Source organism: Phocoena sinus, chromosome 8, assembly GCF_008692025.1.
Source record: "Phocoena sinus isolate mPhoSin1 chromosome 8, mPhoSin1.pri, whole genome shotgun sequence".
Classification (NCBI taxonomy): Eukaryota; Metazoa; Chordata; class Mammalia; order Artiodactyla; family Phocoenidae; genus Phocoena; species Phocoena sinus.
The window spans coordinates 20,062,664-20,089,229 of NC_045770.1; the positions used below are offsets into that span (position 1 = coordinate 20,062,664).

At 36.9% G+C, this 26,566-nt stretch overlaps 1 protein-coding gene across 2 annotated transcripts; it reads left to right on the plus strand.

Moving 5' to 3' along the window:
- Nucleotides 1–274: 274 nt before the first annotated feature.
- Nucleotides 275–24,324, plus strand: IL18 (interleukin 18). 2 transcript variants are annotated; one of them, XM_032641561.1, is made up of 6 exons: nt 275–440; nt 14,685–14,771; nt 15,564–15,575; nt 19,810–19,941; nt 20,752–20,885; nt 23,467–24,324. In XM_032641561.1, the coding sequence occupies exons 2-6, from the start codon at nt 14,693–14,695 to the stop codon at nt 23,686–23,688; spliced, it is 579 nt and encodes a 192-aa protein (XP_032497452.1). In that variant the 5' UTR covers nt 275–440; nt 14,685–14,692; the 3' UTR covers nt 23,689–24,324. The 2 variants fall into 2 exon arrangements, with proteins under 2 accessions (XP_032497452.1, XP_032497451.1); XM_032641560.1 differs by having other exon boundaries at nt 19,807–19,941; nt 23,467–23,711.
- Nucleotides 24,325–26,566: the final 2,242 nt, after the last annotated feature.

A 26,566-nucleotide genomic window follows, 5' to 3' on the forward strand; every position in this document is an offset into this window, starting at 1 on the left:
TCTAATTGACCAAGCAGGTGCTTTTTTTTTTAAGTGCTTGGATGTATTTCGGAAAGAGGTACAAGCTTTGAAGGGCCAGAACTGCAACAGAAGAAATGATTTCATTAAAACTGTGATTTTACGTTAAAAGAAATTCCCGTATTCTCTGACACTGTATTTCAGGTTCCATTGTCCTAGGAAAGAGCCCACGTTTAAGGCGGGTCTGAGGCGTGCCAGAACAGTCTCCTCCCTCCACCTTCTTCCTCCTTTCTCCAAAGGGCTAGGCACCCTCCTCCTCCAGACGGCTGTTGGATCCGGAGAAGCAGCGGGGAGTTCTGCTATCCAAAGCTTTCCACATTCCTGGCTGTCTGCTTTGGCTGCTGAAGGGCTGCCTTCTATCGGGAAAAGAAAGGGACAAACCTTTCAGATAACGTCCTCTCCTAGGAAATTATTGAGCGCAGGTAAGAAATATCATTACTCGTTATTCAGAAACCCAGGCATGGCAATTCGAGGTAAATAAATAAGCTAGAAAAGCGATTGAGAGGTAACTTCTCTGACATCACTATGATGGGCGACTAGTCAGTAACAACATAAGGAACACAGCATATTCAGAGGAAAATCTTTTTCTCTCTTTTAGCCAACCTTGGAGAGTATCACTTCAGAGGAAATGTTCTCAAACTTTTTGGTCTCATGACCTCTTTATACTCCTAAAAATTATTGAGGATCCTGAAGAATTTTTGTTTCTCTAGGTTTTTTACTGTAGTACTGTCATTTACTGTATTAGAAATTAAAGCTGAGAAATGTAAAAAAAAATAGTGACCTATTAATTTATTTTAAGATAACAATAAGCACATAACATGTTAGCATAAATAACATTTTAAATTACGGATAACTATATATTCAAAAAAAAACTACTATGAAGAGCGACATTGTTTTTATTTTTACAAAGCACTGTAATATCTGGCTTAGTAGAAGATAGCCGCATTTTCACCTGCTTCTGCATTCAGTTTATGCAACATCACTAAAATGTAGCCCCTGGTAAACTTTATTGTACACTCATGAGAAAATGAGAGTGAAAATGAGAAATTACATCTTAGAATTATTATGAAAATCGCTTTGACCTCGTAAACCCCTGAGAATCACTGCTTTAGAGTGTTAAAATAAATAAGCTTCTGTTTAAAGGGAGTCTCAACTCTGAATCAACTATTTTAAAAGCAAACAAAAAAATTGCAAAAGGTTGATAATCTTGATGGAATCTGCATCAGCACCCTTAGGCTGGCCTATGTTGGACAATATTATAGCATTCCCCAGGAGAATTTTATTTCACATGAAGAAAGGGCTGAGTAAATATCTCCATTTGAAAGTATAAATAACAAAAATTAGGACACTCTTAAACTCTTCTTTTTGCCTATATCTAGCTATTTCAAGTTCTATTAAATCTTTCTTCAAAATATCTTTTTAAATCTGGCTTGTCCGTAATATCCCTACATGAATATTATGAATTCTTACATGAATTCTTATCGTTTCATAGCCTGTCTCTAATCTTTTTTATAATACCCTTGCCAGCTCAGTAATCTGCTTTCCTATTGCCTGTGAGATTAAATACAAACACTTCTATGTGAGTTCCCAAGCCCTCCATATTCTAACCCCACCCTACCTTGTGTTTACTGCAAGACAGCAGAATTGTTCCACTACAGCAAAAAAATAGCTCCAGGGCTTCCTTGCTGGCGCAGTGGTTGAGAGTCTGCCTGCCGATGCAGGGGACATGGCTTCGTGTCCCCGTCCGGGAGGATCCCACATGCCACGGAGCGGCTAGGCCCGTGAGCCATGGCCGCTGAGCCTGCGCGTCCGGAGCCTGTGCTCCACTACGGGAGAGGCCACAACAGTGAGAGGCCCGCGTACCGCAAAAGAAAAAAAAAAGCTCCAAAGCTCCTTTCAGTCCGGCCCCCACCATAATTTTGTGTTAATTATCACATAAATGCTCTTCCATGTTCTCCTCCATCTATTCAGTCAAGCAATCAGGATTAAATTCAATCCTCCTTTTCCCACAAGGCCATTCCAGCAGTTCTATTTTGGCTTCTTGCTTTGAGTCTGTATTTAGCAGTTGATTATATACACCTTTTTTTTTTTTTTTTTTTTTTTTTGCGGTACGCGGGCCTCTCACCGTTGTGGCCTCTCCCGCCGCGGAGCACAGGCTCCGGACGCGCAGGCCCAGCAGCCACGGCTCACGGGCCCAGCCGCTCCGCGGCACGGGATCCTCGCAGACCCGGGCACGAACCCGTGTCCCCTGCATCAGCAGGTGGACCCTCAACCACTGCGCCACCAGGGAAGCCCTATATACACTTTTATCTTTAACTATTTACCTAAATTTTTACCTGAGTCTTCTTCCACCCCCACCTGTACCACGCCCACATACTTACCTTCGTAGGATGGCAAAATTTTGAAGGACGAAATAACTTACAGAACTGAACATTTAGATTTTGATCTTGTTGCTGTAGAGATGATTACCTGCCTGATTTTAGTGAATTAATTAGGCAACATGCTCCCTCACTTCATCCCATACCTATTCCACAGAATGAGAATTCCAGAGCAAAGGGAAACATAATCATTATTGCTTTTCAAGTTCAAGGCATTTTTACTTTTAATCTAATAGTATGCTTTTAAACTCCCAGTGGCTTAGCAAAGCTGGTTTTATATACTAAATATTCCATCAATATGTGTTGTTTTAGAATTATGAGGAAGTGGCTACTAGGGCATTTGCCACATATAAATAGTTCTCTCTTTGCAGCCTTAACTAGAATCTAGAATTACAGAATGCTGGAGCTGGAGAAAAACTTTAATATTGACCATGCAGCTCTCTCTTGTCTCAATGAGGAAACTGAGACCCTCAGGATTAAATGACTTGCCCCAGAAAAGATTGGCACACATGTGGTTTAATCTCCTTCATGATTTTCTGCTGTTCACTAGCCTCTGGCTAGTTTCCAAGGCTTGTATAACTGAAACTTTGTTGTTGCAAAGAATCAATTATCACTGCTTACTCCTGAGAGGATCTGTCTGGGGTGGTTTATAACTCTTTTTTCTTTCAAGTCAATAATCTCAGAATCTTAGATGAAATTTTCAAAACATTTTTATCCAATGGGAACTATAATTTTCACAGATTAGAGTTAAGAAAGCAAATGAACATGGATGAGAAAGGAAAAGAGGAAAATTAGGGGGGAGGAGAGGAAGAGGAACACAATACTTGTAACCATAGATGTATTGAGATCCAACAAAAAGTGCTAAGAAAATAAAGAATTCAAAATAAACACTCACATGAAATAAAAGAGAAAGTAAAGAAACTACTAGGAAAAGAAAGAGGAAGAATATTAGAGAAATTATTCTATTTTTTAAAATCTGTTTTCAGACTTCCTTCATATTCTTTCCCTTTCTCACTGGCTTTCAGATGGAGTTTAAGTTTTAAGACAGAAAAAAATTTCTGCCATTCCCTTTACACACTGTTGTCATGGTGACAAGGCTTATCATAGCAAACATTTATTTAACATTTATTGAGCGCCTACTCGGTATAAGCTCTTTCCAGGTGTTAAAGATTGAAAAAACAAGACAGCTCATTGTCTTAGAGAAACTCAGATGGAAGTCGGCACACCTATCTGTAATCTTAAGGGTAATAAGACGTATTTTAGAAGCATGAACGTGGGGAGGGGCATGTGGGCACTGAGTAGAGAATGATTAGCTAGGAATGGAGGAGTCAGGGAAGTTTTCTTAGAGGAGATGTTTGAGCTGTAACTTAAATGATAAAGGGTGAAGAAGGGTTTGGTAGGCAAAAAAGGGAGGGGAAGTTCTGGCCTGGCAGGGGAAATAAATGAGTACAGCATGGAGTGAGTGAGAATCTGAAAGCAAGAAAACCAAGTAGAGGAATATTAAATAGAAAATACCAGAAATGACAAGGGCTAGATTCAAAATAGTGCTGGTGGAGATGGAGAGGGGATACCAAATTCTAGACACATTTCTGAGTTATAATCTATAGTATTTCTGAGACAGGAGAAGGTTAGACAAGAGTTGAGAAGGACTCCCAGGTTTCAGTTTGGGACAGGTTATTTGGACATACTTTAGAAAGTAATTCATTAGTATATCTTACAGTTGGAACTGTGGATCTGGAGCCAGAAATTGAAATTTGCAAGTTATATATCCCCCAGTAACCGCCACCCTCTCTCTTTATAGCTAAACTTACTGAAAGAATAGTTTGTTTTCACTGTCTTTACTTTTCATTTTCATCCCACTCTGTCCTAGATCTTTGTACACCTGCCTTCCGTTCCTCTACTTTCCCTAAACTGTTCTACTGATACCAAAACTTCCTAACTGCCAAATTCAATGAACAAGTTTAAGCTTGTATCTAAATTATGGACTGCAGCTTCAGACTCCAAGCAGCTCCTTCTTGAAGCTCCTTTGGGGTTTTTTGTTTTTGTTTTTGTTTTTGCGGTACGCGGGCCTCTCAACGCCATGGCCTCTCCCATTGCGGAGCACAGGCTCCGGACGCGCAGGCTCAGCGGCCATGGCTCACGGGCCCAGCCGCTGCCGCGGCATGTGGGATCTTCCCGGACCGGGACACGAACCCATGTCCCCTGCATCGGCAGGCGGACTCCCAACCACTGCGCCACCAGGGAAGCCCCTCTGTTTTCTTAATGAGGTAACCACTCAACAAATTGCCCAAGCCAGAAACTTTGAAGTCATCCTCAGTTCCCCCTTCTTCCATTTGACCCACAACCAATCAGCTAAAAAATCCTGCTGTTTAAGCTCTCTTGAATCATCCCCACAGCCACTGCCTTAGTTTGTAGCCTCATGAACTCTTAACTGTTAAAATTGCTTCTGTGGTTGTTTTCTGGCCTCTGTCCAACTTTATCCCATCAAATCCGTTCTCTACACTGCTGCCAGAGTGAGGTTTTTGAAACATAAATTTGACCATGTCTTTCTCCTACTGAAAGTAAGTCAGTACTTTCAGAAAAAAAAGTTCAAACTCTTCAGCCTACTTAAACAAGGACTTTATAATCTGACCCTCCTTTACAAGCTTTTGGCAAACAACTACACTGCAAGTTACATTTTATCTGAATTGAACTAGGCAGAATCAAACTAATTTAATAGAAAAATAATAGTCTCATTTTATAGGCAAAATGAAATATGTGAGCTCCAAATGAAATAGTTTATCTAGAATGACAATTTCAAAGCTGGTAGGCCAAGTGAGTTGTGAACTGTTGACAATATTGCCGCATGGAAGTGTCTTGTATACCTGGTAGAAATAGCTGCTTTCATGTCGGTATAATGTAAGCTCAGCTATTCTTTAAATATCTCAGAAGTTCTTGAGACATAACAGCTTATTGTGGTATTATATTTTAACATTTATTACTATTATAGTTTTAGATATTTTTTCATTTATTCATTCATTCAGCAAACATTTATCAAATGTCTGCTATGTACCAAGCACCATTCTAGGTACTTGGAATACAAAACTGAATGTAACAGAGGTTCTTTCTCTTATGGAACTTACATTCTAGCAGGGGAAAAATAATAAAATAATAAAGAATGTGCTAACAAACCATGTTAAAATATTTGAGGCCAGATTTTGATGAAATTGTCAAGAAGGTATAATTTTTCTTTGGGAATCTTAGCCATTTATTTTCAATATCCACACCCCCACCCCTGCCATGATGCCCTTTCATCAAGGCACTTAGGTATTCCAAAAGCTCATTCTTTCTCTCTTTTGTTTTTTTATTTAAACAATATATATAGAGAATCCTGTGGTTCTCTCCACAGGGTTCTCTATAGATATTGTTTAAATTAAAATATAAAAAAAATTTAAAATAAATTAAAAACCATACAGATGTGTGTGTGTGTATATATATATACATATATATGCTTATATATTATATATGAACTGAATATAGATAAAACTGTTAAATAGCCACCAAATAGAGAGTTGGTTCAAGATGGTGCCCTCAGAAGATCTGGAACTCACCTCCTGCCACAGACAGCAGATCTACAGCTACATATGGATCATTCCCTCTGAAAAAGACGTAAAAACTAGCTGAAATCTCCTCCACAAAAAAAAAAAAAAAAAAAAAGCCACATCTAGATGGGTAGGAGAAGGAGAGACATGGTCTCACCAAAAAACATACCTATGGTGCAGCAACCCACAATCAGGATTGATATCACAAAACAGAGCTACTACCTGAGGAGCGAGAGGTCAGTGCCCCACATCAGGAAACTTGGGAACTGCACCAAAGAGATGAGCCCCCAATACATCTGGCTTTGAAAATCAATAGAGTTTACATCCAGGAGAACCAAAAGGCTGTAGGAAACAGAGATTCCACTCTTAAAGGGCTTGTGTGCTGACTCACTCACCACAGGACCCATCACAAAAGTAGCAGTCTGAAAAGCACCCAGACCATATGTGAAGGAGATTCATTTGCTAATCTTAAAGCATCTGAGGGAGATGCGGGAGCGTTTTGGGACTCTTTCCACCTGGATGGAGGCACTGGCAGACGCTATTTTTGCATTTTCCCTCTATCTGGCTAGCAACTGGCACTGGTGGGTGCAATCTTTGCACTCTACCTTTAACCTGCTAACACCACTGTGTACACCACACCCCCACACTGCTCTTGTGGCCCTGCCAAGGTGAGGCATGTATGCAGAGCCCACATGAGGGATGCTCCTCCAGCCCCTAGCTCTGGTGGCTGGAGGGATTGCATTTCTGGGTCCCATGAATCTGAAACAATCAGGGAGTTCTCTGAAGGCTACCACCCTCAGGGTACTGCACAGACAGCAGACTGTACCTCCAGTCTCCCTGTGAAAAAGGAACTGATGACTTGTCCTGGGGCTTCAGCCTGAAGGGCACACTTCAGGTTTACCACTCATCTAGAGGCTATAGAAGTGCTCTCAAGGAACACAGGCTGGGGGAACCATCTCTGCACTCTCTTTCGCCTTTGCTACAGTTCACCAGCACCTACTAGAAAAGAGCTCACACACTCTACTGGAGCCCCGATTTTTGCAACTGTAGTCAAAGAGACACCTTCAGATGGCCAGGTCTGGAGGCTAGCAGAGTTTACAATTGCAGTCCCACAGGGCAATATATATTTGCATATCTTAAAAGCTGCTGCCTGAAGGTCTGGCTTCTAATCAGCCTGAAACTAGGTGCTGACTGACGTCTCCCCCTCTGGAATACTCACAGGCCTTGGCACACCCTCAGCACTTGGGACCTATCAAGAATAAATCAGGCTGCATAGACAATCACAAAGGTTGAATGACAACCAAGAACTAAGGCAAGGTTAAACAGTAAGGTTCATCTCTATACAAGGCCATTCCTTCCAGACTAGGAGAGATAGCTGTTTTGCCTAATACATAAAAACAAACACAGAGAGTCAAGGAAAATGAGGAATGAGAAGATTATGTTCCAACGGAATTAATAAGATAAAACTCCAGAAGAAAATCTTAATGAAAAGGAGATAACTAATTTACCTGATAAAGATTTTAAAGTAATGGTCATAAAGATGCTCATTGAACTCAGGAGAAGAATGGATGAACACAGTAAGAACTTCAACAAAGAGATAGGATAAATAAGAAAGTACCAAACAGAAGTCACAGAGCTGAAGAATACAACAACTGAACTGAAACATACACTAAAGGGGTTCGACAGCAGACTAGATGAAGCAAAGAAAGAATCAGTGACCTGGAATACAAGGCAGTGGAACTCACCCAAACACAGCAAAAAGAAAAACAAATTTTAAAAAGTGAAGATAGCTTAAGGGACCAATGGAACAAACATCAAGCAGAATTGCATTCACATTACTGGGTTCCCAGAAGGAGAAGAGAGAAAAGGGGACAGAAAACTTGCTTGAAGAAATAATAGCTGAAAACTTCCCTAACCTGGGGAATGAATCAGACATCCAGATCCGGGAAGTCCAGGGAGTTCCAAAAAAAGATGAATCGAAAGACACCAAGACACATTATAATTAAAATATCAAAAATTAAAGAGAGAATCTTGAAAGCAGCAAGAGAAAAGCAATTTGTGATATCCAAAGAAGCCCCATAAGAGTATCAGCAGATTTCTCAGCAGAATCTTTGCAGGCCAGAAAAGAGTGGCATGATATATTCAAAGTGCTGAAAGAAAGAAACTTCCAACCAAGAATACTCTACCTGGAAAGGCTATCATTCAGAACTGGAAAAAAGATAAAGTGCTTTGCAAACAAATAAAAGCTAAAGGAGGTCATCCCCACTAAACCAGCCTTACAAGAAATGTTAAAGGGATTTTTTTAAGCTGAAAAGAAAGTGCACTAATTAGGAACAAGAAACATATGAAAGTAAAAATCTCACTGATAAAGGTAAATATATAATAAAGGTAGTTGATTAATAACATTAGTATAAAGATTAAAAGACAAAAGTAATAAAAAAATAACTACACAATAACTAGTTAAGGGATACAGAAAGTAAAAAGATGTAAAATATGACATCAAAACATAAAATGTTTGGGGAGGAAGTAAAAATGTAGTTTTATAATGCATTCAGTCTTGACTTCTTATCAACTTAAGATATACTCTTTTATATATAAACTGTTACATGTGACCCTCATGGTAACCACCAAGCAAAAACCTATAGTAGATACATACCAAAAAAATGAGAAAGGAATCTAAGCATAACACTATAGAAAGTAATCAAACAATAAGGGAAGAAAGAAAAGAAGAAACAAAGAGGAATGATAAAGAGAAATGAAAACTATTAACAAAATGGCAACAAGTACATACCTATCAATAATTACTTTAAATGTAAAGGAACTAAATTCTCCAATCAAAGACAGAGAGTGGCTGAATGGATAAAAATATAAGAACCATCTATATGCTGCCTACAAGAGGCTCATTTCAGATGTAAGTACACATACAGATTAAAAGTGAAGGGATGGAAAAAGATATTTCATGAAAATGGAAACCAAAAGAAAGCTGGAGTAGCTATATTTGTATCAGACAAAATAGACTTTAAAACAAAGACTGTAATAAAAGACAAGGATGATCATTACACAGTGATAAAGTGGTCAACCAGGCAAGAAGATATAACATTTATAAAGATCTATGCACCCAAAATAGGAGCACCTAAATATATAAATCATATATTAATGGTCTTAAAGGGAGAAATTAACAGTAAAACAGTAAGAGTAGGGGATTTTAATATCTCACTTACATCAATGGATAGGTCATCCACACAGAAAATCAATAAGGAAACATCAGCTTTAAATGACACATTAGTCTAATAGATATATACAGACTATTCCAGCCAAAAACAGCAGAATACACATTCTTCTCAAGTGCACTGAAGTTCATGTGGAACATTCTTCAAGACAGACAATATGTTAGGCCACAAAACAAGTCTCATAAATTTAAGATGAAGATCATATCAAGCATCTTTTCTCACTACAATGGTTTGAAACTAGAAATCAATTATTAAGAAAACTGGAAAGATCACAAATATGTGGAGATTAAACAACATTCTACTGAACAACCAATGGGTCAATGAACAAATCAAAAGAGAAATGAAAAAATTATCTTGAGACAAGTGAAAATGGAAAATTAACATGCCAAAACTTATGGGATGCACAAAAGCAGTTCTAAGAGGGAAGTTTATAGTGATACAGGCCTACCTCAAGGAACAAGAAAAATCTCAAGTAAACAATCTAACTTTATACCTAAAGGAAATTAAAAAAGAACAAATTAAGCCCAAAGTCAGTAAAAGGAAGGAAATAATAAAAATCAGAGCAGAAACAAATGAAATACAAAAGAAAAGATCAAGGAAACTAGGATCTGGTTCTTTGAAAAGATAAACAAAATTGACAAACCTTTAAGTAGACAAGAGGAAAAGACAAAGAGCTCAAACAAAAAAGATCAGAAATGAAGGAGGAGAAATTACAACTGATACAAAGAAATACAAAGTATCATAAAAAACTGCTATAAACAATTATACAGCAACTAATCAGGCAACCTAAAAGAAATGGATAATTTCTGGAAACACACAGTCTTCCAAGACTGAATTGAATCAGTTATCAAAAAACTTCCAACAAAAAATGTCCAGGACAGAAGTCTTCACTAATGAATACCACCAAACATTCAAAGAAGATTAATACCAATCCTTTTCAAACTCTTCCAGAAAACTGAAGAGAAGTGAATGCTCCCAAACTCATTTTACAAGGCTAGCATTACCTTGATACCAAAATCAGACAAGGAAACCACAAAAAAAGAAAATTACGGACTAACATCCCTCATGAATATAGATGAAAAGTCCTCAGCAAAATATTAGTAAACTGAATTCAACAATACGTTAGCAGGATCATACACCACGATCAAGTGTGATTTATTCCAGGAATGCAAAAATGATTCAACATCCACAAGTCAATGTGATACACTAGGTTAACAAAATAAAGGATAAAAATCATCTGATCATCACAATAAATGCAAAAGTCTTTGACAAAATTCAACAACCATTCATAATAAAAACCCTCAACAAAGTGGGTATAGAGAGAGTGTACCTCAACATAATAAAGGCCATATATGACAAGCCCACAGCTAACATCATAGTCAACAGCAAAAAGCTGAAAGCTTTTTGTTTAAGATCAGGAACACAACAAGAATACCACCTATTGCCAGTTTTATTCAACACAGTATGGGAATTCCTAGCTAGGGCAATTCATTAGGAAAAAGAAATAAAAGACATCCCAATTGGAAAGGAAGAAGTAGAACTATCACTATTTGCAGAAAACATGATTTTATATAAAGAAAACCCTATGACTCCAAAAAAAATACTGTTAGAATAAATGAATACAGTAAAACTACAGAGTACAATATCAATATACAAACATCTGGTGCATTTTTATACACTAACAACAAAGTATAAGAAAGAGAAATTAAGAAAACAATCCCATTTACAATTGCATCAAAAAGAATACAATATCTAGGAATAAATTTAACCAAGGAGGTGAAAGATCTGTATGCTGAAAACTATAAGACATTGATGAAAGAAGCTGAAGAAGACACAAATAAATAGAAATATATTCCATGCTCACAAATTGGAAGAATTAATATGATTAAAATGTCCGTATTACCCAAAGCAATATACATATTCAATGCAATCCCTATCAAAATTTCAATGGCATTTTTCACAGACATAGAACAATAAATCCTAAAATTTGTATGGAACCACAAGAGATTCCCAATAACCAAAGCAATCTTGAGAAAGAAGAACAAAGTTGGAGGCATTACACTCCCTGATTTCAAACTATATTACAAAGCTATATTAATCAAAACAGTGTGGTATTAGCACAAAAACAAACACATAGATCAATGGAACAAAACAGAGAGCTCAGAAATAAACCCACACATATATGACCAATTAATCTATGAAAAAGGAGACAAGAATATACAATGGGAAAGACAGTCTCTTCAATAAATTGTATTGGGAAATCTGGACAGCCACATGTAGAAGAATGAAACTGACCAACTATTTTACACCATACAGAAAAATTAACTCAAAGTGGATTAAAGGCTTGAATGTAAGACCAGAAACCATAAAACTCCTAGAAGAAAACATAGGCAGATATTTCCTTGACATCAGTCTAGCAATATATATATATATTTGGCTCTGACTCCAAAGGCAATGGCAACCAAAGCAAAACTATACAAACGAGACTATATCAAACAAAAAAGCTTCTGCACAATGAAGAAGCCATCAGCAAAATAAAAATGCAGCCTACTGAATGGGAGAAGATATTTGCAAATCATATCCAATAAGGGATTAATATTCAAAATATATAAAGAACACACACAACTCAATAACAACAACAACCACAAAAATCCTGACCTTAAAAATGGTCAGAAGGGGCTTCACTGGTGGCACAGTGGTTAAGAATCCCCCTGCCAATGCAGGGGACACAGGTTCGAGCCCTGGTCTGGGGAGATCCCACATGCCACGGAGCAACTAAGCCCATGCACCACAGCTACTGAGCCTGCACTCTAGAGCCCGTGAGCCACAACTACTGAGCCCACATGCCACAACTACTGAGCCCACATGCCACGACTACTGAAGCCCATGCACCTAGAGCCCGTGCTACACAACAAGAGAAGCCACTGCTATGAGAAGCCCATAGCCCCCACTCGCCACAACTAGAGAAAGCCCATGTGCAGCAACGAAGACCCAACGCAGCCAAAAATAAATAAATAAATAAATTTTTAAAAAATATTTTTTTAATGGTCAGAAGATCTGAATAGACATTTTTCCAAAAAAGACATACAGATAGCCAACATGTACATAAAAAAGATGCTCAACATCACTAACCATCAGAGAAATGCAAATCAAAACCACAACGACTTATCATCTCACATCTGTCAGAATGGCTATTATCAAAAGAACAAGAAATGACAAGTGTTGGCGAAGATGTGGGATAAAGGGAACTCTTGTGCACTGTTGATGGAAATGTAAATTTGTGCAGACACTGTGGAAAACAGTATGGAATCTCCTCAAAAAGTTAAAAATAGAACGACCATATGATCCAGCAATTCTTCTTCTGCTTATTTATCTGAAGAAAACAAAAAACACTAATTCAAAAAGATATATTCACCCCTGTGTTCATTGCAGGATTATTCGCAATAGCCAAAATATGGAAACGACGTAAGTGTCCATCAATGGATGAATGAATAAAGAAGATATGGTATATATAATGGACTACCATTCATAAAAATAATGAAATCTTGCAACGTGAATACACCTTGAGAGCGTTATGCTAAGTGAAACAAATCAGAGATAAATACTACATGATTTCACTTATATGTGGAATCTAAAAAAAAAACAAATGAACAAACAAAATAAAATAAAGCTCATAGAAAACAGATTAGTGGTCAACAGAGGGGAGGGGGGAGGGGTGGGCAAAATGAGTAAAGGGGATCAAGAGGTACGAACTTCCAGTTATAAAATAAATAAGTTATGGGATGTACAGTACAGCATGTAGACTATAGTCAATAATATTGTATTGCAAATTTGAAAGTCACTAATAAGTTGTCTTAGAAGTTCTCATCACAATAAAAAAAAAGATTTTTGTAACTGTACAGTGACAGATGGTAACTAGATTTATTGTGGTGATCATTTCACAATGTATACAAATTTTCCATAATAAAAAGTAAAACAAAACAAAAAATAGCCATCAACTAGCATTTATTTTGTGTTAGCTTAATTTGGATTAAGTGTTTTCTACTGGGTATTAATTTCCTACTTCCTCTGTATATGTTTGGCCTCAGCAAACTATGCTAGAAAAAATTTGAGTCATTTCTCAACCTCTAAGTATAGACGTATGAACACCCCCATATATACCAATTGACAACTGTGACCCAACCACCTTCCTTGGAGCACCAACCATAAAACTGTCCTCAGGAAACCAAGGGACTTCTGAACTCTAGAGGAGAATTTCTTAATCATTTCTGTGGCAGGGACCCTCATGGACAATCAGGTGAAGTCTGTGGACCCCTTCTCAGAATCACGCTTTTATATGCATAAAATTAAATACTTAGAATGAGAAAGGAATCCCTTTGTAATTAAAGGGTTATCAAAAAATTTTTAACAAATTTTGATAAGGTATATATGTGCATCTTTATTAACACATTAACAACAAGATGTCCTGTTGGGACTAATAACTTCCATATATTTCAAAGTAGAAATGAGTTTAAACCATATTTCAAGATCTCTGCAACAATTACAATACAGTAAGAAATATGTATGTCTATTAATGATAGTCACAGGTACTGTGAATAATACTGTGGTTTGTTTCCTACACCATAATGGAAGGAACTGTTAAATTTCAGTTAGAAGTTGGTGAAAATAATTGTGTAATTTTTTCCCCATCCAAGTTCACAGATTTCCCAGATTTAGAACCCCTGCTCCATAAACAAAGGTCTGGAAGGATATACACCATACTGGAGTGGGGTTGGGTGGGGTGGCACAAAGGAGAAGAGCAAAAAGAATTTTTAACATTTTCAAATCCTATATTATTTGATGTTTTACAGGAAGATTGTATTCATGTATTACTTGTGCAAAAAGCATAGTATAGTCCAGACTCCAGATCAAAAGCTGTTATTGCTCAGAGAGAAAGAGAGCCATCAGATGCCAGAGCCCTTCAGCCTCCTCCCACCTAGCCCCCACTCCCAGGTAGAAACACCATTTTTTATCATTGCCTCACCTTTAGCACTTTGACAATGAAGTCACAATCTGCAGTCTCTCACTCACAGGATCCCATTGGTTGTAAGACAGAGATAGAACCAGCCCCTAGTTAAAGGACAGGATTAGGTGTGTTTCTGGCATCCTATATTTATTCTGATAATATATGTATATTTCCACCAAAATACTGGAACAATAATTCAGTTCAATAACGGACCACACATCCACCCTTTATAACATTGTTTAATGAGAAAATGCTTTCTAGATTCCGAATATCTAATGGTTTGCGAAAGAACATTTGAACTTGTACATTTATAAACTGAAGATTCCTGGCATTTATTAAATGTCCAGAGTGTTCGCCAGCATGCTGGATTTCTGAAATTTGAGGTAGAACAAGGCAATAAGTGGTAAAAGATTCCTTTTGTGTAAAAGGAACAATCTCTACCTTTTAACAGATGACTCTTTGCTTTCATTAGGAGTAAAGATGGCTGCTGAACCAGTAGAAGACAATTGCATCAGCTTTGTGGAAATGAAATTTATTAACAATACACTTTACTTTGTAGGTAAGTTCAAAACCGTAGGCCAAATACAGGGTTTAGATAAATGTATTCAACTAGAAAAGATGTTGTAAGGTGAACTATTAAGTGACTTGTTTTTTGTCACCAAATTCCATTGTAACATTAATGACACACTTCTCTTGGAAAAAAAAAATACTGGATCTCTAGAAATTAACCATAACATATCCAAGGTCGCAGCACCTTGTCCTGCCACATGTCCTGGCACTTAGTTAGTAGTAGCCTACTCACAAGGTGGCTGCAGGTGCACGTCATGAAAATCCCAGAAAATTGGATATACGATTTCCCAAAGCAACCTGGCAAATTATGTAAGAGATACATATCTGAAATCTAGAGTTCTGTGAGTTATACCATTTTATGTAAATACATTTGACAAATAAAAACAGATTCTTATTATTAAACTTCCTTGGGCAGTTTAGTTTCATTTGAAAGCTTCATAGAAAGTTCTTAGGTGACTTTCCATTGAAGCAATACATTTAAGAGTAAAATCTATCATTTTATAAAATTTCTTTTTGGCTACAAATTTCAATTTATAAACCCTAGATTTAGGTTTTATATCTAACATACCTGAGATCACACTAAGTCTAATTAGCTTCATTATATGGGACCTTTTGGATGATTATATTATATTTTTATGGGGCCAAAACAAAAGCCATCACCAGTAAGACAGGGGTTAAAGAATGCAAAGGGGCAGAAAAGAGTAATAAAAGAGAAGGGTGAGAGGAAATTGAGTAGAAATATAGAATTTAACATATTTTGTTTCTCTTTTTTCCCCTTTAGCTGAAAATGATGGTAAAGTATAAATTTATTTCTCTTTCTTTGTAAAAATAAATAGCTACTTGAGTAAGCATCCCACCAGCACATCCATATCACCATTCTCAGCTGAAAAACTGATACCAATCTACTTGAGAAGCTAATATTCCCTCAAAGGAATGTGGACTCAGTAGCACTGCCTTGGAATAAAGATGACTGTAAGGGAATTTCTAATAAAATACGCTTCTCTACATCTTAGGAAATTCTCAGCTATTAGAATCCACAAAATAGACCTTGCCTGTTACATAGATCCTGAGATTAGCAGAAAGTCATGGATTCTCTGGAGTACATAGGAAAAGGGGTTGAAGCATGAGAATTGTTGTCCAAAATCAGGAACATCTTCCTTCTTCAACCTCCCCTCTCAGAAGTGCTCTGAAAAGAAGCCTGGGAGGCTCCCAGGGTTCAGAGAATTCTGGAAGTAGAGGAGATGGGGGAAAGTAGAGCAAACAGACCTAATAGGTTGAGTCATTGTCTTCCTAAGTAGAGGTACCCATTCCTTGTCCTGTTGGCATTCAGGGAGGATCATACGTGTATAAAGCCTATGATCCTCTAACGCAGGGGTCCCCAACCCCTGGGCCGTGGACCAGTACCAGTACCGGTCCGCGGCCTGTTAGGAACCCAGCCGCACAGCAGGAGGTGAGCAGAGGGTGAGGGAGCGAAGCATCACCTGCTGCTCTCCATCACTCGCATTACCGCCCGAACCATCCCGCCACCCAAACCACGGCCCCGGTCCATGGAAAAACTGTCTTCCAGAAACCGGTCCCTGGTGCGAAAAAGGTTGGGGACCGCTGCTCTCACGGACCCCCAGATTATTAAGGTCATTAGTTTTTCATACTTTTCCTTAAAAAGCACTTTCTCCATTCTTAAGATGATCCTTACTGGACTGGAAATATACAACAGGAACTTTTGAAAAATACTATTCCTTCCAGTTTCTTTTCCAGATTTATTGAAATGTTATTGTCATATAGCTCCTCATATTTCTTAAAGATTGCCCTACTCCCATTTATTTGATTCAATAAATATTGGCATCTGTATCTCTGGCACAATGTTAGGCCCTACAATACAATTGTGAGCAAAACACAGTTCCTATGGGGGGAAGCAGGCACATTAGGGAGGCAAATGGAATGTTATATGTTAAGTGTTATGAAGGCACAGATGCTATGGGAGCACATAGAAGGGTACCTAATTTAGTCCAGTAGATTCTGGGAGGGCATTTTGAAAGAGGAACAGAATTGAAGAGTAAATAGGGGTTAGCCAAGAGAAGGTATTCTATGCAGAGAGAAGAACACATGCAAAGATCAAGATATGAAAGAAAGCATGGTGTGAGGAATTAAGAGTAATTCAGAATGGGAGTAGAGTAAGAGTAGGAAAATGATGAGAGAAGAATGATAAATAGGGTGCAGATTGAGAAGGTTCTGTTATTCCAAGATATGGAATTTGGACCTTATCTTTGGGGCAATGGTGATTCATTAAGCACAATATGTATGATCTAGGATACAGATTAGTTTGCTGTAACAAAGAGATCCAAAAATACAGTAACTGAATAAGATAGAAAATATTTCTCTCAAATACGAATCCAAGTAGGCAGTTCAGTATTAGTATGGCTGGATGCAGCCTGATGATGTTGGAATCTAAAGTTTCTTCTGTCTTCTTCCATTCCATCATCCCTAGTTGTTGAACTCATTTACATACTTGAAAATCATCATTACACTTCCTGGGTCCATATCCCAGCTAGCAAGAAGGTGTTCAAAATAAGAGGAAGACAGGCCCACTCCTTTTAAAAACTCTATTTAGAAGTTGTAAACATCAAATCCACTCATACTCCATTGACTAGAATTTAGTCATATGGCACCAACTGCAAGGAAAATATGGAAAATATAATCTTTATTCTGGGTGGCAGTGTCATTCATTAAAATTCAAACATAACATGATTGTATCTCTGAATTTTAACTTTAATTAAAATTGAATTGTAATTCCTTCTGGCTTCAGTATAAAGAATTGCTGTGGGCGCAAAAAAAGAGGGGAGGGGAATGCCAATTAAGAAGCTATTATTGTAGTCCCTATAAGAAATGATGGCGACATGAATTAAGGTAGGCACAGTGGGGTGCCATTGAAGAGCTGTGAATGGATTTTAGAAAAACTTGGAAGAATCAACAGGACATGGATTTGGAAGGGGATGGAAAGAAAGACAGAAAAGATGATGCCTATGTTTTTTCACGTAGGCAATTTGTACCATTAAGTGAAATAAGAAACGCAAGAGGAAGAGCAGGGTAGAGAGGTTTGCAGGGCAAAGAGGAAGATAGATGATGAATTTACTGATGATGAATGATGATATCTGTGGAACATCCTAATGGAGATGTCCAATAGATTCTTGGACATGTGGTTCTAAACTCAAGAGAAAATATGGGGCTGAATATACGGATGTAGGAGACATACATACAATAGAAATTACATCTGAAGCTATAAGAATAACATGACAAATCAGAGGAAATGTGTAGCATGAGGAAGTAAAAGCCAAGGACTACACTCTGAGGAATACCTATATTTAAAGGATTCAGTAGAAAGAGAAGCTAATAAAGAACAGAGCAACCAAAGAGGAAGAAGAAAAACAGAGAATGCCACAGAATCCCGGGAGAGCATTTCAAGACAGAGATAATAGGCACTGTGTTGAATTTTGTAGCCTTGAAAACCAAGAGCCAGAAAGTATCTATTACATTTAGCAACAGGGAGTTTGGTGATCTCAGTGAAAGCAATTTGATGGAGAAATGGAGCCAGTGAGGAGAAGCTTGCAATGAGTAGAAGGGTGAATAGAAAGTAAGGAAATGATACATACAATTCTTGCCAGAAGCTTGGCTGTTAAAAGGAGGAGAGAAACAATACTAGCTACAAAGTGGGATTCTGTTGATGGAGGTGTTTTAAATCTCAAAATGTAAAGCCTTATGTTTTTCTGATTATAAAAATAATTTGTTTATTATAAATAATTCAGGCAATGAAAATAAGAAAATGAGAAACTAAAATATGAAAAAAAATCCCAAAATATGAAAAAATCCCAAAATATTCATTTCTATCATTTTGATGTTATATATATATAACATAATATATATAAATATATATTTATAATACATAATATATAAAATACTATACCTAAGCTTCTTTTTCTAGTTTAATACACATGGACATCTTTCCATGGCAATGAATAATTACAATTATATTAAATTCATGATAATTCATAGTAAGGGCATATCAAAATTTATTTGATCAATTCCCAATTGATGGACATTTAAGTTATTTCCAGTTTGTTTTTATTATTAAAATGTTCCCATAAGTATTCTTGTAGAGAAATATTTATACATTTCTCTAATGTTTCCTTAGGATAAAATCCAGGAAGTAGAATTGCTGAGTTGATGGAAGAGAGGGAATAATTGATAAATCAAGGTTTAATTGAAAGTACATGCAGAGCACAAATGGGCTTAACCTTAGGTAGCAGAAGATCCACCTTTTTCACATGTCCCTTGGGACAAGAGGGTAGAGAAAATAACAGGTGATGCCATAGTTAAGTTTGCAAGTGGAGTAGCAGGAAATCATTTGCTGAAAGTGAAAGCAGAGGTGATGATGCAGAGATCCTGAGGAGAATGAAGAAGGCTTGAAATTGAAGCTATGGACTATGGAAGAGAATGCGGAACTGGAAAAGAAGTATTGACAATTGATGTGTTTGTTATGGCGCCAACTTGCACATTTGTATGATTGTTTACCAGCAGCGCACTCAGCAGCCAGGTTTAGAGTTTTGTAGTAAAAGACAAATGAGTTTGGGATTTAAGATACTGGCAAAAGTGCAGATAAAATGATGAACCATGAGGTCCAGGCTGCATAGAGAAGAAAGGGAAGACGGGAAGAGGTTAGATAGGAAGAAAATGTAAGAATCAGGAAGACTCAGTAAAGTGGAAGAAAAGTATAAGAAGACTAAAAGGACAGGAGATTGTGGTCAAAAGTAGGCTATTTGAATTTAAGATTTCAAACGTAGCGTGGTTCTGGGTGATAACAAGAATCAAGGTATGCCCCTGGAAGTGGGTAAAAAAGCCCTGTGCAACTTTACCTTAGCTTCTATGACAGAAGATAGTGATTGTTATTGAAAACTGGAATATATGATATGCCTATTTGTAAATTTAGAAAAAAGGATTATTTTTTAAATGAGATTTCATGTGTGTTGTAGAAGACCTGGAATCAGATTACTTTGGCAAGCTTGAACCTAAGTTCTCAGTCATACGAAATTTGAACGACCAAGTTCTCTTCATTAACCAGGAAACTCAACCTGTCTTTGAGGATATGCCTGATTCTGACTGTTCAGGTATTTTTTTATATACATTTGTAAACATGGAAATGACAAGCTACTTCTTCCCATTCCATTTAACTGACTACATTTTCTGTGATAGACCTAATGCTTACATGAAAAGTCATGGTAGTAGTAATTTCACTTACAAGAAACTTTATAGGGTATCCATAATTTTTAGTTGGGCTGAAAAATTGATATAATAAAGATAGTGCTGGGGTCATGATCTTTGAGCCTACATTTGGATCACCATCCCTTCACTGTAGTTGCATTAACTGTATATGCTCTCCATTGAGTTGGATCCTTAATACCTGCTGGTTATAGCTGAAATTGCTGATAACATTTTCAGAAGTCAAAATTAAATATAAATATACAAGCACTTCTAATAAGTCTGTCTTCCACCAGAAATTTAGAGTGCCTTAGCAAATGAATAACTTTACTGTGCCTTGCAAGGAATGAATTTCAAATAACAGAGTTGAGGCAGAGTTGAAAAAGTGAATGATGCAGTCTTGAAAAATGCTGAAGTTTTACCTTAACAGATAGAGCTTTAATATTCTATTTAGCGTTTAAAAGCTAAAGACAATCTTTTAGAATTCAGAATATCTCTAAAACACTTTAAAAGTTGCTGCATTTGTATTATAATACATATTTAAATGTGTTTTAAAGAATATGTGTGTCACTGTATATAGTCTCCTGCTACATGGCTGAATCTCAGAGTGTGGGATTGGTAATGGTCCTATTAAAGATTATCCTTTGGCTAATTTCCCTAAATGCTTATTTGGAAAAATTCTTCTAACTAGTGTTCTCATCTGTGAATGTTTATTTTAGATAATGCACCCCAGACCATATTTATCATATGTATGTATAAAGACAGCCTCACTAGAGGTCTGGCAGTAACCATCTCTGTGCGCTGTGAGAAAATTTTTACCCTCTCCTGTAAGAACAAAATTATTTCCTTTAAGGTAAGACTGAGACTTAATTTGTTTTAGTTATACTGATGTGCAAAATTAGAAAACCAAAACTATCCCCAGTCCAGCCTTTTGTCTAGAATAAGAATAGCAAGAAGTAGAGAACCATTAAAATAGACAGTTACTAAAAACTGTCAAGCTGTTTAACCTACCGTAGTAACATCATGGTTTTTCTGAGCCTGCCGTAGGGAGGAAGGGTATCAACACTTGTTTCATAACCTAGGTCTTCTGAACAATCAATCTATAGATAAATAATAATACAGAATATATATATAAATTACCGTGTTTAAGAACTGCATGTGACTTTCCAGAATAAGTCCTGCTACACAGAATGAAGTTAATTGTTCTTCTGTAAACCCTCTACTTTGTAAATTATGATGATAATATTTTAATCCCTAATTTTTTGTTTTTTGTTTTTTTTGTGTGTGGTATGCGGGCCTCTCACTGCTGTTGCCTCTCCCGTTGTGGAGCACAGGCCCTGCGGCCATGGCTCACGGGCCTAGCCGCTCCGCGGCATGTGGGACCTTCCCGGACTGGGACACGAACCCGTGTCCCCTGCATCGGCAGGCGGACTCTCAACCACTGTGCCACCAGGGAAGCCCAATCCCTAATTGTTTTGTTCCTACTTCTTAGCCTAAGTCTATGTTAGGCTACAACTTTCAGCTTTCAGTTGATGTATGTTATTTTTAATGTTAATCTAAGTGAACAAAATTAATAGGATCTGTTGTAAAAGCAATGGTATAATGTATCTCAAAGCCAGGTATAAATTATTTCTGACCACTGCTTGTTTCTCTATCCTCCATCATTGTTTTTCTCTATTTTTTCCATTATTATTAGGTAAACAACCATTAACTATAGATATGGGTTGACCCAGAAAACTTTCCTCCCAATGAAAGTAGGCAGGGTATGCTCACAAATTGGCAGTGTTTCAAAGGTGAATCCCATGTCTTGAAGACTTTCTGAGTGGGGATTTGCCAATAAAGAACCGCAATAAAGATCACCCAGTTCCCACTGAAAGTTAGAGTATGACTTTCGTAGACATGCCAAGGGGCAACTTGGGAGGGAGGAAAAAGCCACTCTAAAATGTAATGCAGATAAGATTAGTGTATCTGTAACAAATAGAGCCTCCAAACAAATCCCTTAGCCATCCCCTTCCAAACAGAGTACCACCTCTTCAGGTGACAATTTGGAGTCCCTGCTCCCTGACCTGACAGGTAGGAAGCTCAGTTATTGTAATGGCGTTAGAAGCCTGGAGGTGGACAGGCAAGGTGGAGAGGATTAAGCATGTTGTTTCTTAGCAACAAAATCAGAAGGGAAAGAGGGAGATAGCCAAGCTGAAGCCATGTGGGATAGAGGAAAACTAATTCAGCTGCAGAGACAGAGTCAGAAACTGGGAAAAGCCTGATCTATATATAAAAGTAGATTCTTATTGATAGACTGGGGAGAGTGTCAAGAAGATGGAAAAAGTGCTTGGCAAATAATAGAATGGGACAACTAATTAATCCTCTCATTAATTCAAGACTCACACTTATTGATAAAGGACAAAGGTCAAGAGTTATGGCTATAAATTCCATAATTGATTGAGAAGTTTGGGGAAAAAAACAGGTTCTTTCAGGCATCTAAGGAGGATGCTGGGATGCTATTTTGGGTCTGAAGGTCTCTCTGTCAGTCCTTAGGATCATGAAGATCTTTGCTTTCAGAGGGTCAAAATTAAGTTCAAATTTTCTGCTGGTTCTGGGATTAACATGGAAAGAACCTGAGGTAGTCCTCACATTTCTAGTCCATCCTGAAAGTAGGCATGATGCAAAAATAGGAAAAGTGCAGGCAGTACTGTCAGTTAGGTGACCAGCCGGATTATAGTTTCAAGTGATCTAGCCATTCTTAGGAAATCCCTACTCCACAGCTGAGATATAGGAATCACCATCTGGCCTCCCAGGACAAGGTCCAGCCAAGAGACAGACTACTTTCAGGATAGAAACTCAGGACTACTATGGAACTGGAATGCTTGGCAGGGAAGCACCAAAAGCTGCTAACTAAGCCCTAGAACAAATAATGGGTCTATTTATAGCCAGTTTCGGTTCTAGGCTCCGAAGCAGCTGAGATGACTGCCACTTCCTGCCTCTCTCACTGTTGGTTCACAAACTGGAGCTACCCTAGGCCTATGGGTGGAGGTCATCAATGTCTTTAGCTGTGAATGGCTGGAGAAGACAGGAACTGATATTAGCCTAAAATGGTTGTGGTCTTTGCTGGAACTCTACTTCATCTTAAGCAAATATGAACTCCACTTAATGGGAGAGGAGAGAAGGAAATCATCTGATGGGTATATTGGGAAAAACTAGAGGCCTGGACCTGAATGTGCATTCCATAGTGTTATAAGCCAAAGTGGACAAGAAGAATGGGAGGTTAGAAATTAAGAGGGAAAGGAGATCAGTATTCCTATAATCAGAGATTTTTTTTCTTAACTCTTGAGAATATAAACCTCTTTAGTTCTGTGTAGTAATATATTTCAAAATAAACTGCACATATTCATATTGGTCATGACCTAAAAAAATTAAGTAATTTTTTTTCTCTATAGGAAATGGGTCCCCCTGATAATATTGATGATGAAGGAAGTGACATCATATTCTTTCAGAGAAGTGTTCCAGGACATGATGATAAGATACAGTTTGAGTCTTCATTGTACAAAGGATACTTTCTAGCCTGTAAAAAAGAGAAAGACCTTTTCAAACTCATTTTGAAAAAAAAGGATGAAAATGGAGATAAATCTGTAATGTTCACTGTTCAAAACAAGAAGTAGATATTAAAATTGCGTAATTTGAACTTTCTGAGTTTTTGTGTTTCAAAAGGGTTATAAGAGTTCGAACCTACAATTATAATGATGAAATAAAATGAATACTGATCTCAAAAAATGCTACTGAGAAATGAATAATAAGCTTTCATGAAATTGAATGGACTTCCTCCTATCCAGGTGAATACAATATTTGTATAATGTAAAAAGAATGCAGAGTTTGAAAACACATTCTACAGTGTTAATGGGAAAATAGATTATATTCAATAGAAGTGTTTTGAATATTTTGGGTTACTGGTCCTAATGATGAATAAAACTGATATTTGAATTTTCTAGTTTTTAAGAAAATAATTAAATCCTTAAAGATTTCAAGCTATAAACAGTGATTCACCATGTAGTCTTAATCTATTACCTCATCCTTTGCCTTTTTGTTTGAAAAACTATTCCAACCTCTCTCCAAATATACTTCACAGAGATGTTGTGAGAAATCATATGACTTTCTGGAAATTGCTTTCAATTACTATAAAGTTGCAGAGAAAGATTATGTGTAAAGCAAAATTACATAAGCATTTGTGTGAGGGAATAAACAAGGAAGAGTATTTCAGCTCAAGAATTAATGCTTTGACTCAAGTTATGAATAAAAGGTATCATAGTTACTGGAAATTTTTTTTTAAAACCTTAAAGATTTTATAAAGAGACCACTTCACTTGACTAATTTTTTTTTTTTTTTTGGTATGCGGGCCTCTCACTGTTGTGGCCTCTCCTGTTGCAGAGCACAGGCTCCAGACGCGCAGGCTCAGTGGCCATGGCTCACGGGCCTAGCCTCTTCGCGCACGCGTGGCACGTGGAATCTTCCCGGACCGGGGCACAAGCCCGTGTCCCCTGCATCGGCAGGCGGACTCTCAACCACTGCGCCACCAGGGAAGCCCCACTTGACTAATCTTTGCATTTCTTCCAAAGTCAGGATATCTTTAAAAGTCAGATTTCTCCTGAATCCAGCAACATATAAAAAGGATTATACACTCTGATCAAGTACCATTCAATCCAGGAATGCAAAGATGGTTTAATATTCTAAAATCAATTAATGTAATATACCATATTAATAGAATAAAGGATAAAAACCCACAATCATCTCAATAAATGCAGAAAAAGCATTTAACAAAACCTAGTTCATAATAAAAATTCTCAACAAACTTGAAAGAGAATTTCCTCAATGTGATAAACAGCATCTATGAAAAGCAAACGCTAATATCATACTTTAATGGTAAAAAAAAAATGCAAGAATTTCAGCTCTTGCAACTTCTGTTCAGCATCATGCTGGAGGTTCTAGCTAGTATAATCACAAGAAAAAGAAATAAAAGTCATCCAGATTAGAAAGGAAAAAGTAAAACTGTCTTTATTTGTGGACAACATGATTCTAAATGTAGAAGATCCTAAGGAATATACACACGTGTGTGCACACAAACCCCTATTAAAATTAATAAACAAGTTCAGCGAGGTCACAGAAGATTAATATACAAAAATAAATTGTATTTTTATATACAAGAATGAACAATCTGAAAATAAAAATAAGAAAACAATTCCATTCACAATAGTATTTAAAAGAATAAAATGCTTATGAATAAATTTAGCAAAAGGAGTGCAAGTCTTGAACACTGAAAATTTCAAAACATTGCTGAGGAAAATTAAATATAATCTAAATAAATGGAGAGACATTTCACATTCACAGTTTGGAAGACCCAATATTGTTAAGATGGCAGTTCTTCCCAAATTGATCTATAGATTCAACTCAATCTCCATCAAAATTCCAGCAGGATATTTTGCAGAAGTTGACAAACTGTACCTGAACGGCATATGGAAATCCAAAAGACACAGAATAGCCAAATTTTTTTGAAAAAGAACAAAGTTGGATAACTTTCATTTCCTAATCTTAAAACTTAATATAAGGTACAGTAATCAGAACAGTTTGGTAATGACACAAGGATAAACATATAGATCAAAGGAACAGATTTGAAAGTCCAGAAATAAACCCTTATATTTATGACCAATTAACTTTTGACAAAGGCAATTTGATAGAAGAGGAGAGTTTTCAACAACTGGTGCTGGTACAACTGAATATCCACATGCAAAACAAAAACAAAAACAGATGAACTAGATCCTTACTTCACACTATATACAGAATTAATTCAAACTCAATCAGAGACATTAATGTAAGAGCTGAAGTTATACAACTTTTAGAATACAACAGGAGAAAATGTCAAGACCTTCAGTTAGGCAAAGATTTTTATAGACACAACCCAAGAAGCATGATCCATAAAAGAAAAAATTTAACATATTGGACTTAATCAAAACTCAAATTTTGGGAGTTAAACTGGATGAACAGTACAGGGACCTCTTGATAATATCTTTGTAACTTTCTGAGAATATTATTTCCAGTTTTAAAATTTTTAAAATACTTTTTTACTCAAAAGATGTCATTAAGAAAATAAAAAGGCAAGCCACAGAGAAAATATTTGTAAATCACATGTATGGCAAAAAACTTGTATTTAGAAAATACAAATGACTCTTCAACTCAATAAGAAGACAATCCAATTTTTAAATGGGCACAAGATTTGAATAGACATTTCTCCAAAGAAGAGGTACAAATGGCTAATAAGCACATAAAATGATGCTTAACATCATTAGTTATTAAGGAAATGCAGATTAAGACCACAATAAGATACCACTTCACATCCACCAGGATGGCTATGATCAAAAAGAAGGACAGGGAGGGGGCAAATTAGGGGTATGGGATTAAAAGATACAAAGTACTATATATAAAATAGATAAGAAACAAGGATATATTATATAGCACAAGGAAGTATAGTCATTATCTTGTAACAACTTT

What these genes read in the sequence shown, in the direction of transcription:
- IL18 (XM_032641560.1), top strand. Translation starts at nt 14,693, where the DNA reads ATGGCTGCTGAACCAGTAGAAGACAATTGCATCAGCTTTGTGGAAATG. An exon ending in GCCTGATTCTGACTGTTCAG is followed by an intron (nt 19,942 to 20,751) that starts GTATTTTTTTAT and finishes TGTTTATTTTAG; the next exon opens with ATAATGCACCCCAGACCATA. An exon ending in ACAAAATTATTTCCTTTAAG is followed by an intron (nt 20,886 to 23,466) that starts GTAAGACTGAGA and finishes TTTTCTCTATAG; the next exon opens with GAAATGGGTCCCCCTGATAA.